Here is a 13967-nt window from a genome sequence, read left to right as displayed (position 1 = left end):
GCTGTCAGAGACCATGATAAAAAAGTATAATGATTATAAATGCTAAGCCCCATTTAGGAGGCGTCAATGCCATTGTTGTTGTTATCCAGCGTATCAATCTTGTTGATTGATCATCCCGTTCTGGTGACATCAGTTTTATGGCCTCTGAAATGCGCCACAGTGTTTTCACAATGCCATCCAATTAGACTAGTCCATTCATCATTGGACTGAAGAATCATTATTAATTGGGTGGAGAGTCGACTGCCACTCCCCTGCTGAGGAGGGCCACATTCGCTATTCACGCAACAGTAAAATAAATGGAGGCTTTGAGGGTGAACTGTGCAGGGGGCCACAGGGAGATACAAAACTACACACCTTTATGTGTATCATAGGCCACATTCAGCCAAAATAAAGAAGATTACATGCACTTATTCCATGACGACTATAAGGAGTCATTTTAAATCTGATCACTGAATAGCACATATGTTAATAAAAACAGTAAAAGGATGCAAAGAAGTTTCTATAGTTTTTCTCTGTATACATTCATGCCTACCAGTTAGGGCTACTGTTTAGATCTGTGCAACTTTATGTATCTGTGTGTGTGTGCAGAGCAACCAATAACCAAAACTTTGAAGGAGAAAGAATTAGATGGCATATCTGGTAAATTTGGTGCTATGTGTTAAACATAGAAACACAAACTGTACATGTACAATCGCAATTTTTTTTGTGTGTTTGCTCCACAAAATGAAACTGAGTCTCTATAATAGTAGGTGAGTATTTTGCCAGTCAGTCCCCTGTGCAGCACTTGAAAGATTTATATATTTTTGTTCATTCTGCAACTTTTATCATCTAGCTAATGTAGCATTGTAACTTTTCATACCTTCATTCCCTGCGGATAAGCCATCTGGCTTTGTGATGCCTGTGCTCTTTTTCCGTCTGTGTTTCTTGCGGTTTGCGTGTGGCGAGGGAGGTGGCTCAAGTTTAGGACTCGTTGCACTGCCCACACTCGAACCGGTCGGATCACTCGTCCCGTTAGCTGTGGGAAAAAAAGCATAAAAGGGGAAACAGTTACTGTTTTTGAACAGCGAAAGAAAGACACACTCTGGATTTTCAGTTATTAGAGAATAACTTTATCTTTAAGTTTAATTTTTACTATATGATCATCAGCTTGATGATTGTAGTTCTGACTGCTAACTGGCCTCAAACCTCACCAAACAAATAAAGTATGACAGGTATGTTTATTAATTTTAGCTCGTTTTAAACCTGATTAAATGCAGCTGTCCCATTGGTGGATCACTCATAGAAATGTGTAGAATAAGCTTCTGTTTTTTTAGACAGAATCAATTCTAGTCAAGATAATATTTCCAAACAATAGAAAAAAAACATCATGATTTATTCAAGAACTGTGAGGATGAACTTTGTTTTAGATTTGACATGTTGGGAAAAAAATTGACATTATGATTTTCTTCTGGAGCTTCTGCAGGCGACGAATACACAGAGTAATGACTTCACGACTACTGAAGGAAAAATTTGACGGAGACGGTGAAGAAAAACAAGGTCATGCGGGATTTTCTGTCTTTTGCTATGATGATGCGTGATACATTTAGAAAAAGAAATGCAGAATATGGATGAAAAAGGGAATGCTGGGTTAAAAAATTTAAAATGACTTCATATGTATCCATAAATGACTTTTCCCTTGTAGATCAATATCATCAAGGTGACTTTGTGTGGACAATGTAGACTTAATATTTTGCAGATATACACATGTCTCAAAACTCTTCCGTTAGTGGCACAGCAAGCGTTAACGCAATGAGTTACAAAAACAGAGATTGAAGCTAAAAAAATAATAATAATTTTATCACATGTCCTAAAAAGGGTGTAAAAGTATGTTTGCACCATGTTAATTCCTGTGAAATGACAGCTGATTGTTTACAATATTGAACATATCATGAAAAGTAAATGTAGACTTGTCACAATCCAGTATTGCATCTACAGTAGGAGGAGTTCAAAATGGCTACGAGTGCTCTAAAAGTAACTGTGTAACAACTCCAGCTTTAGATGGTCTGAAGGACAGGTACGGGGCTATCACTGAACAAATGGTTACCTAAGTTGGCCTGCGGCAAAGCTCTTTATATGACTGTCTGAGAGTGACAGGGGGCTAAGAGTCGGCTTTGTTTCTTGTAAGTGATTTTATAAATGTGATATTAACCTGTGCTACCGTTGGGCAAAGGGATAGGAGGGATGGGACGATAGGAGGGGGATGTCAGCTTGCCATCTTTCTGATTTCCTGACATTTGACATCACTTTCCCTTCTTTCCCCCTCCGGATGCCATTATGAATCTGGGAGCGGGGGCCAGGGGCCTGGGGGAAGCAGGGAGGGAGGGCCAGTAGATGGGCCCCATATTGCTCTCATCTTACCACCCTGTGTGGTGCTGGCAGCCTCCTCCATTGTCTCCCATCAAAAGCTCATTGTAGTGTGGCAAACTCCATTCATTTCCCTGTGCACCGTCCCAGCCCCAGGGGTGGAGTGCAGGAGGACAAGGGGCTCAGGGATTATTGCTGTTGTCGTTGCCAGTTGCACATGCTATAATGTGCGGCACTGTGCCATTAGCCAGTGTACAACATTAGGCCTAATTCGGTCATTACCTTTGGGGAGATGGGGCTGTCTTGGAGGAGTAAGATGGGCTCAGCGGGGGACTGAAGATGCCTGAGCGGGGGTGGGGGGAGCTCAGAGGATCGGGGATACACTGCTCGAGTGTGGGCAAAATATAGGAAACGACACCTGAGACGAACATCATTATGCCTGCCCTCCAAATTATTCTTGATGAGAGTTAATGTATACAAACCGTAAAGTCATTACTGGGAAAAATTAACAAATTCATTAAAACGATCTGTAAGTTGTTTGAAAACAGGAGAAGTGTCTTTAAAGGTAATCTTAATATTTCAGCATAAATAGCAATGTATTGATTATATGCCATCACATTAATAAACATAACATTAGTGCATGAGCTGGAGCCCATATATTAGGCTCTCTGGTGTTTTGAATGGCAGCGCGCAGCCACACATGTAGCAGCTCCTAGTCAAGGCGTCTGTTTCAATTTCCCTGCTCTCTTACAACAGCCCCCCTGAGACGAGTCATTAGCTGGCTCAGACAGCTGGGGGCACAGGGGTCCTCCAATGTGCCCCCCACCCCCCACCCTCTGTTTCCTCCTCCCTCTCCATACCAGCGTCTGTCCCGCCAGCACAGCTCCGTATGGCGGGTGGAAGACTCGAGCTCCAACCTGCCTCCAAAGTGACAGCCAGCATTTGTTTAATGTCGCTTGAGGTTAAAGGGGAGGGCTGCCCCTCAGGGGGGCCCAACCGTGTCATAAACACCTCTAATTATCAATTTCTGCCCTTAATGTTGTGGAAAATGACCCCAGCCCAGCTCGCTCTGCACCTGAAACATATATATATGTAAAAAGGTATACACACCCCTTTGTTTGCATCCACTGGGCTTTAAGAAGTTTGTGATATTCAGGTGTAGGAGCAGGACATTTAAAACTACAGCACACATCACTAAGCAACAATAGCAAAGCGTGTGAGATATAATAGTTTTATATAAAGCCCCTGAGTGGTTCTCAGCTCTAAATGATGCATGGCAGGTTAATTAAAATTTGTTAAGTTGACAATTATGAAGTTGAAAGCAAACTGCAAGCGAGGAATTCACCGTGGCATTATTAGCTGGCTGTTAGCGTGCATGAGGGCCATCAGGACCAAGCTGGGTAATAAAGCACGCTGGGGACCAGAAGTCTCTTTACCCACTCAGCCAAGATCACCTGGGCAGCAGAGTAGGTACGAGGCTAACCTGTGATTACAGTGTATTGCACTCCCAGCACTGAGATGACAGCTCCAGAACGGAGGCCATGGGTGAGACAGAGGGCGCTGCTAACATCTTTACCAACGCTACGCTCAAAATGAATAAGAATGAAAAATGGTGAGAGAGTGAGCAGCAGGGGGGAGAGGGTGAAGAGAATTGGGGGGGGGAGTCATTTCATTGTTATTCAAGAGGCTCCGGGTAAGGAGCACTATGATTCCGCCAGGCCCCTTGACATGGCAGCCCTGCCTGTCCTCAATCAAAGCCAACGGCTGCAATTAATGGCAAAAATTAGAAACAATCACCGCCTCCCCCTTATTATCCTCAATTAGAGCGTACTAATCAAGGCCTGATCGCGCTCTGCTGCTCTCTCCAAACTAAATGTCAAACTTCATTACGGCCTGGCGTAGAAATCAAACGCCCCACATGCCATCACCCTCGCATTGGGAGGCCAAGGTGTAAAACACAGTGCCACAGGAAAAGGCTATCTGTGCATTAAGTACCTGTGTGCTGATGTGCAAACTCAGAAGAGAAAAAAAAAACACTCTTATATAAATAAATTAGCAATGGTGCAAAAATAAATTGGAGCACAAGGGATTAAAAAAAGGGAAGCGACGCAAACTTTGCATGGACTAAGGTTTTGATAATCAGCACAGCATTGTCAAAAAATTTATATTTTCATATTGGCATGAAAACTGACACGGCTCACAAGCCCTTCTGCAATTAACAATTATTTCAATTATTACAGGTTAACCTGATAAATACTTCTTAATTAATCAACTCTTTGTTCCACGTAAGCATCACTTATTTCTGACAGAACTATTTTATACATTTAACGTAAATAAAATGTGATAAAATATAACTAGAAATATTATTATCAACCAAAAATATATCAGAAAACATGAAAAGATAACCTTTGAATGATGTAAAGTTTTACTTAATCAATTTCCCCTGTTTTAAGACCTGGCTCAAGGCATCGGTGACACTGAAATGCAGAAGTCTTTTGACTTTGACTTTCACTCACGCATTGACAAAGACTTAAGTTACTGTCATCAGCCAGCCTATCAATTGACTGTTTGAGCCTCTTGCTTTTAATTCAGGCTCAAAGATTGAGGTGCGTGAAGGAGACCAGGATCTAAACAAGCATCCAGTGCATTAAGAATGGGTGTCTTTATGAATGCAAGCAATAGAAAAATTGGGCCGGGATTTAATCAAAAATCTGCGCTCAATATTCAAGAGATGCTACTACCTCGGCTTCTGCCTTCGTTCAATAGGTTTACAAATGAGGACATTCTTTAAATAATATGGAAATGGTTACCTGGCTAAGATGCATTCATTCTCCAGTGAATCATCAATCTGCTGTTTTTGCATCTCAGAATCACATTTTATGTTAACCTGCAACCTTCACCAAGGATAATGGAGTGATTGGGCATGGTTGGAGTCAATTCACATGGCAAAACATGAGCAGCCGTTACTGCGGAACACCCTCTATTGATTATTGAAGACACATTAGGAAGGAAGATAAGAGGGTTGCGTTTCAATCAAGTTTGTGTTGTGACAGCCCGGCATCACTTTACATTGCAGATCTGCTCCGCTACTTTAATTCACGTCCTTAAACTGTAAGGAGACATTAACGGCAAGATATTCAGCAAAGTTTCTGATGCTGCATTCAGCGTAAGCCTTTAACTGTCTGCACTGACTATGCACTGATTACAGAGACACTTCTCTTCCTCTAACATAATCTATCATTTGACACATCGCTTCTACTATTATTTTCAGCTCATTTGCCTCATTCAAGCTCATTTGTGGTTACCTTAAAAGTAGCATGAAAATAATTGAAGAAAATAAAATAATGGAGCAAATTGTATCTGATTTAGTTGAAGACTGGATGCTGGTTAATGAGCTATGTTAATATTAAAGGCTTTACAGTTTACCAAACATGAAAATAGGAAATTCTAGCCTCCTTATTTCCAATAGCACAATGTTTAGGAAGTCCTATTTGTTCTCTGCAGTTCGGTCGCCCAACCCGCATTCACAAACATCCCCACAGACGCACACACACACACATTATAATGCAAACACGCTCTGTGGAAAACAAAATCACATACAAACAGCCACTCACAAAAATTCTGCAAGAACACATACAGAATATATATACACACACACACACACACACACAAACACACGAACACACACACACACTCATGCTCATTTATTTGAGGACCCCACGAATCTAAGTAATTCTGCTTTGGGCATGCTGCTGATGGGAGACAGGGGTAGGGGGTGATGGAAGTGCCTGCGTCCAGGCAGAATTGATCGTTTGGCAGCTCCAAATGAGAGACAGGCTTGTCTGCGGAACCACGAGGGCCGTGCAGTTGGACTCCAGCAGCGCTCGTAAAGTGCGCTCTTTAAACTGCCGGGGCCCCTGGGAGCCCATGGGGAGGGGGGGAGCCGCCGCCGTGCTAATGAGAACTACCAGAGTGCAAACATGCATGGAAATGACTGTTATTCTGTTGATGTGCATTTAAGTGCTTTTTTACTGCCAACCACAAAGAGAGGGAAATAACTGGTGATGAATGGTACCCCCGAAAAGCATTCATTTTCCTCTTCGGAAGAAAAAGAGAGGAAAACAGAAGGAGGAGGGGGGGGCAGAGAGTAAGATGGAAGGTAAAGACAGGATGGGATTTGGGGGGGGGGGCAGCAGACATGGTGAATATATTTTCTTACTTCACTCAAGTACAGTGACAGGGCGAAATGTGACAAGGAGGCAGCAAGTGGAGATGCATCGATGGCGGAAAGTTAACCTTCACCGTTCCTCTCCTCTGAACATGCTGCTTCTATCAAAGAGCAGCAGCCAAAAAGGTCACAGCGATCACAGCTCTAATCAGCTAATTATGAAAATGAGGCTTGTTTCACCTGCCGAAGAAGCTCGGCAAATGGCAGCTCCATCACTCCACAACTCAGGATCAGGTCCCCTTAAGTTTATTTTAATACATTCTGTTCTTTGTGGCAATAACGAATTATATGCGAATTATAAGAACTCGGGAGGTGAGTGAGGGTGTAGAAAGCGTAGGTGGAGGGCTTACGGGCTCCGCTGCTTGTACTGGTGTTGATGGCTTCATTCCACTGGTCGGCGCTGGACACAGAGAAGGAGCGCTGGTGCATGCCATCTTTACTGCCGCCAAACGCCGACCCGCCCGTTTGGAGGGATGTGCTGCTGTTGGAGTGAGAAGCGCCTGGAAAATAAAAAAAAATTAAAAATTAATGCTCGTTTCTTATTTTGCGTACAGCTGTTTGAATTCTTTACTTGCAGGATTGTTTTCTTCAAGCTCAGAGGATAATGATGTAATTGAGTTAACAGTTTTAGGTAGTTTCTACTGCACTGCAACACTGCTGCCACCCTATTTGTGCACATATCTCTGTCAACCAACCCCCCACGCACACACACGCACACACACACACACACACACACACACAAAACCCTTCTCCCTCCGCCTCTGCCTCTAATTAGCCCTTAATTAACAAGATACACTCTGAACGCTAATTATCTCGCCTCATCCCTCTGACTGCCACATCGATCTCCACTGGCGTCAGCAGGCGTTCTCCCCCTAACTTCCAATCAGGCAAGCCACGGACGCCTGGCTCTCTTTACTAATTCATGGGCTAGGCTGAACCATGTGGGGTCCTTCCCTCCTGCTCGTGAGTAGCTCCTACAACACGTCCTAACTACTCCGAAAAACTCATCGATATGCTTCCAGTCATGTGAGCGGAATCAGATTAACTGTCGGAGGTGGAAAATACAGCTCCGACAGTTAATGTGATGAATGGGAATCTCTCATGTGACATGAAAATATGTTCTAAAAAATAAATAATAAATAAAAGTAACGGAAAGTAAGTGCTACTTAAAAGTAGCGTGGGCGTCTAAAAACAAGATCCTTTTCACAGCGTTTTTGCCATAAAAAAAAAAAAACACACACACACACACACACATGCTGCATGACATTGTAAAAACAATTCAGTTTAATAAGGCCAATAGATATCACACTGGCACTTAGAAGGTTAAAACATCAGAGGTTTTGTTATGGAAATCAACACAATTTTCTGATTTTCTTGACAAAGCTTCCTCATCTTACAGGTAACACACATCAAGGCCCTTTATTTAATAATTACAAGAGAATATCAGTTTCTGATTGAGGTGACAATAACAGAAAATATAGTGTGTGGCTCGTGTGTAAAGTAAACTAAGCGGCACGGGTGCTTGTTAGGATAATATGTCCTACTCATTATCTAGAGTAATAAGTGTATCAAATTCACATAATCATGTCTAATTAGTATCAGTAATTATCTTGTTGGGCCCAGGAATATTAATCTTCAGGTCCCAGAGGGGAGGGAGCAGAATCGCAGCAAGAATGGGAGAGAGAGCGAGGGAATCATGCTGAGGAGCACCGACTAAATTAGCATGCTGAAATCAGAGCGGAGGAGGAGGAGGAGGGGGGGAGGAGGGGAGGGGGAGAGCCTTGGAGTAGGAGAATTGAAAAGAAAATGTGAAACTTTGTTTTCCAAAAACGTGACGCATAAATTATATAGTTTTTTTTTTTTTTAGCTCTGACTTCTATACATTTGCTCTTGGTAAGTGTTTGTTTATTATTATGTGATTTTGGACAACAGTGCACCACTGCATGTTATTTCCCAGAGCCAACGTTAGTGTTACTGTTTAAAGTTAGAAGCATTCGTAACAGAAAATCCATTTTTCCACTATTCAAAATGTGTTTTAATTCACAGAGTGCAAAGTTTCACTCTGTGATACCTTAAAATAGAGAGGAGAGGGGGGGGGGAAGGATTAGATAACTCCAAGGCAACTTCGATTGATATTTAAAATTCAACAATCATGTCTAATTGTCAAATTGGATGCTAATGATTAATGAATTATACATGGCTGTATCCATTAGTCCCCAGAGACCACTCCTGCATAAAGGGGAGGATAATGTAATTACAGTGGAGAAATAATCAGCTTGTGGCATTAAAAGAACACTGTACTCAAAGCTCCAGCCAGGCCCGACTCCTTTACATTTTATAGATTTAACAGTGGCACTACAGTGGACTGACAATGACGAAACATTATGACTCAAACTGAGATTCAAGGGATTAATACTCAATTGGAAATCTCTCACACGGATTTTGGTGTCATAGACAATACAAAATATTAGTAATTAATGATTATTGACAATATAACTGGATTTATTTTGAATTGTGGGTGAACCAAAACCCCAGTTTGAGGCCTCATTCTGTCCAGTCTCTGTTTAAGTCTCTATGAAAAACCATTGCAGCCATTTATGTTGACATTACATGAAATATAAACAGTAAAATAAGCAAACCCAGATGAACAAAGACTGCTTAGTTCTAAATATTAGGCTACTGGGATGTTACATTTTTTGCCCAGCTTTATTTGTTTGACAGCTTTCCTCATTAAGCTTAGAATAATAGCATTTCTATAGATTAAACCACCCTTCTGCACAGTCATTAAAAATTGTTTAAAAAGCTACAATAATAAGAAAAATACTGTGCTATGTACCATAATGATCTACTTATATTATTACATTATAATTTAATTTGTAATGGGGCATTATTATACTGGAATATTGCTATCTGTTAGACTATAATTCTTTTACCACTGCATCTACTTATTAAAAAAATATCACCAAAAAACAAAACAAATTGCTACTTTTCTTCAACACATTCTGACACTGATTCTCTTATAAAGAAAGCACGCTAAACATTTAACTTTTGTTCATTTCCTGCTTAAACTCTTCACAGAAAAAAAACCCACTGTGGACTTTATTGTCATGTGTAAAAAGAGATAACAAAAGCCATATAGTTTCTACTGCAGGCGATCCAAGGCTCGGGTGTTAAGTACAGGCGATGGATTAGCGGGGAGCAGCTCTGCCTTGCTTCTCATTTCTCTTTAGGCCGGGCCGTCAGTGGGCTGATGAGCCGTGACGAGGCCTGACCCCTCCGTGGAGTTGTTCCCATTATGTACAAGTAGTGAGATAATGAAGCATTCATGCTAATGTGGGCCGAGCAACATATCATCTGCGGCTGTGTAATCCACCACCACCATCATCATCATGACCAACGCCCAGACGTCCCCCTTCGCCTCTCATACTGCGGCTCCTAGTCCAATCACAAGTCACTACAACATTTGCATTCAGACTTATGCATTTTATACAATGATTTCTTAAACTGTACGCAACAAATTAACATTAAAATATTGATTTTAGCCCTTGTGTATGAAAGTACAGCCTGTATTATCTTTGGAAATAGACATTTTTACGGATGCTTTCTTCTCCATTTCAGCTCCTTTTCAGATTCCATCTGATGACGTCTATTTCTATTGACAAAACAGATCTCGATACGAACAATTAACTCTCTCAGTGGATCTCAGAGGGATCCCCAGCAGCACTTCCGTGTTGCAATAAAGCAACTTTAGAGAAACAACATTCACTTTTAGATAATTAAGCTAAGCACATTTGGAATATGGGAGATGGTTTTCGCTTACCCAACAGGGTTGAGGGATTCAGACTGAAGAGATTGGGAAATATTTCAACTTGCCAAAGTTGTTACTGGCCTGTTAGTTAGGGAGTGTGTGGCTCTTAGTTCTGTAGCACTATATAAGCTGGAGACAAATCATGGCGCAGAGCTGGGAGGGAATGGGCGAAACACTTTTCTCCTTTTCCTCCCTTGTGGTGAGCGCATCTCTCCCTCCCAGAGGATTGATTAAAAGTGACTGGGCCCATTAATACTTTGATACAATGTATCTGTCGCTGGTGACACGGCAGGACGCATGTTAACAGGGAGGATCATATTTAAAATGGTTCCGCTCAGCACCCAGCAAAGGAATTAAACCTGGCCGCTTGGCAAACTCGCGGGCGCGTGCGTTCCCACATTTACTCTCTGTCTTCTCAACCTCTCCTCTTCATCTTCCTATCTCCCCCCATCCACTCTGCCCCTCCTTCTCCCGGTTGCTATCCCTCTTCTCCCAGTGATTATAAAGGTCTTTAGATCTAAGGAATGAATGAATTACCAAAGGCAAAGACAAGGCTTGTGATTTGGACGCCGTGAATGAAAAATTACCCCTTTGTTCCCTTCATCAATTGCATGTCTAATGAAATCAAAATCCCGATCGCATAATCAGAAGAGGGTCCTCCACCCGGAGAGAGACCTGATGTGATTTGTAACCTTTCTTTTCCTAAGTGGAGATTAAGGCAAATCTCTCTCACATTGTTCCCTGATGCAGACATAGATGAAAACTGAAAATGTTGGGAATTCATCATTGATGAGTCTTTTCCAAGAAATGATTATCAGGTGAAAACAACACTTTTGCGTTAACAACAAGAAAGAAAACAACCCAGTTGGTGGTGGGTTTTATTCTCCCCAAAACCTTATCTGGCCTGATTTTCACCGCCCTTCGTCCACTCAGACGACTCTCCTCAACCCTGCACTCAAGGTCAACACTTTGCAGGATGACACAACCTTGATCTCCTGTCCTGCGCTCTGTAAACTCCTACATCTTTCTGCTTGTGACTGATTAACTCATTCAGCTGTGGCAGCACCTTGGCCACATTTGAAAGTAACCTGCCCGGACAGTCCTAACGGTCCCTGGTGGCCCATCTTTGGCACTGAACCCACTCTCAGCCAGTTAGCTTTAGCCTGAATGATGGAAACACTGTGCCCATTTCACAGCTGACGAAGGACCCCACCTCCCTCCGGGGATCACTCTGCTAATTAGTATTAATTACTCTTAATCCTAACCCCTAAATCCAATCACGGGCTTCCTCTCTATACGGCTGCCAGACTCTCAGCAGCCTCCAGTGGTACTGCTTGCTGAGAGAAGAGCTCTATTTTTAAGCCTGAAGGTGGAAAAATCCTGGCACGATGCTCAGGACCAAACTGCTTGCTGTCTCTGTGACCACTACAGTACCACAGAGGATGGAGAATAAGTAGGTCAGTGACTTAAAAGACAACGATAAACAACTGTTTCTTAAACATGGTTGCAGCATTTACTTGAACACAACTTGCGATTCCCTGTTCAGTAATATAGAGAAGTAATAGATTTGTCATAGATGCTCATTAAGTCATCAGTGTGTATACTACACGGCAGCTAATTTGCATATATGAAACATACAGAAAGATAATTAACCTGTTGGGAGCCATTTTTGTGATTAATCGCAAACAGAGGGCAATATAAAATTAGTAATGTAATAAAAGCCTAATTGAGTAACCATTACATATTCAAGGTATGATTTATTTCTTCTAAGAGCCTGAAATGTATATATATGCTCTCTCTTAACTTAAAAGTGTCCATGCTTTTAAATTTACCAGCATAAGTGAGCGTTATAAATGTGGCACTAGCCTCAATACCACGGCTAAAATTGCAACTTTTATGATTAAGCTGGATCAGTAGATTATATAAATATACAAATCATTTCCCAATAGACTACATTTTGGACACTCCGAAGTCCAAAGGATGAAGTGAAGGTTGTACTATGGCAACAACAAAATAAAAATACTTAATGACTAGAACATGTTTTTTGAGATTTGTCCAAAACCACAATGATGTAAAAAAGTCATATTAAAAAAAAGTTAAAAAAGCTTGCACCACCATATTTGTAGTCTATCTAAGGGTGTTTTCACATGTGCAGTCCTACACTTTGCTCTAGTTTATTTGAGCCCAAAGCTGAGAGAACGGTGCAGGTTTAGATCTAGATGAGCAGAATGCATCAGGTGTGCCAGCTAACTATACCAAAACTGCAAAGTGTGCCTCTCTTGATACATTAACATTAACATTACTAAGCTGTATAAAGTTTTTAAACATAAAATATTAAATCTGAAATCTGCAAAGCTGAGCAAACTATGAGCTCCTCAAATAATTAGACTTTGCTCACATTTGTGCTCTTTGTACAAAAGTGCAGTGTAATGCAAGTGTAGTGGACGCAGAGCAGGGAGGAAGAGGGTGATACCGTCATTCATGTTGTGACACAGCACCCTAAAATTATTAATCCTATCGTATCATAACTGTTTATGTGAAAAAAGAGCAGAAATTCTGCCCATTGGACAAATAATGAAGCGGGGATTCTGACCTGTGTTTCCTATGCCCAGCTGCAAAGTGCTGCGGTCCTTGGTCAGCCCGTTGGTTTTGGGACTAGCAGTGGGGGCGACGGTGGCCACTGCTCTGGGCGGTCGCTTCCCAGGCACCTTAACTGTTGTCCTCAGCAGGTCTATCTCTTTTCCGTGCACATTCTGCATGTAGTCCTACAGGAAGTAATAAATAAGAGCATGACAATTGTATCAAGCAGCCTTCACCCTACACAAGCTCGTATTTCCAGATATATCCCACAATTTACCTACTTGATTACAGTCTGTGGACCAACAAGAATCCAGGAATTATAGAAGAAAAACAAATTAAAAGACTATTCAATTTCCATCCCCATTAGTCACAACCCATCTTAGACCTTCCACTACGGCTGCGTGATAGTGGGAAAATGATTGTAAAGCCATTATACATCACCTGTGCCCACGCCGTCTCTCCAAATAGCGAGATGGTAGGCTTAATGAATGCAAACTGTCTCATTCTCTTTCAATTTGGTCATTTGATTTGGTTTAAAGCGACTGCCGCCCAAATGTGGGAAGCCAAGGTGAAAATCATTGGGCTCAGCAGAAAAAGATCCAGATAGAGGCGAGCTCGGCCTTTGCCGTCCCCCCACCGGCTCCTCTGCTTTATTACCGTGTCATAAAGCACTCATTTCTTTCCCAAGCCTCCTCGCTAATTACCCAGTGAGCGCTCTCATTTCATTTTATTGCTGGAATTAACAGCCAGATCGAAGCGTGCAAAGCTATTAAGATGTGTGATTAAGCCACATTCAATTAGTTTCTACAAACAATTTAATTGATGTAGCAGATAGAATTAACAGAAGGTGATTGTGTGGATGGCTTGGCTGACTGCGAAATTAAAGGTTCCCCTCTTTCACTCTCAGGCTGCCTCCCTCCCTCGCGCCTTTCCTCAATCTCTCTCTTCCCCACTTTTTTCCCCCTCCTTTTCTTACTCCTTCTCTGCTCCACTGCTCAAAATGAGCTT

General features: G+C 41.9%; 1 protein-coding gene across 3 annotated transcripts in view; it reads right to left on the bottom strand.

Moving 5' to 3' along the window:
• The window catches only part of agap3 (ArfGAP with GTPase domain, ankyrin repeat and PH domain 3), a 118422-nt gene that overhangs the window by 26343 nt on the left and 78112 nt on the right, over positions 1–13967 (bottom strand). For all 3 annotated transcript variants that reach the window (XM_005912600.3, XM_042219741.1, XM_005912599.3), the window contains exons 11-13: positions 12973–13144; positions 6922–7071; positions 860–1015 (exon numbers count right to left, since the gene is read on the bottom strand). In XM_005912600.3, the coding sequence (XP_005912662.1) occupies positions 860–1015; positions 6922–7071; positions 12973–13144 (478 nt within the window). The remainder of the gene's footprint in view (positions 1–859; positions 1016–6921; positions 7072–12972; positions 13145–13967) is intronic.

This window comes from Haplochromis burtoni, unplaced genomic scaffold, assembly GCF_018398535.1.
Source record: "Haplochromis burtoni strain Fernald_Lab_line unplaced genomic scaffold, NCSU_Asbu1 Contig_3, whole genome shotgun sequence".
In the NCBI taxonomy this organism is placed as follows: Eukaryota; Metazoa; Chordata; class Actinopteri; order Cichliformes; family Cichlidae; genus Haplochromis; species Haplochromis burtoni.
The sequence above is the reverse complement of the archived record's forward strand: the minus strand, read 5'-3'. Positions and strand labels throughout refer to the sequence as shown.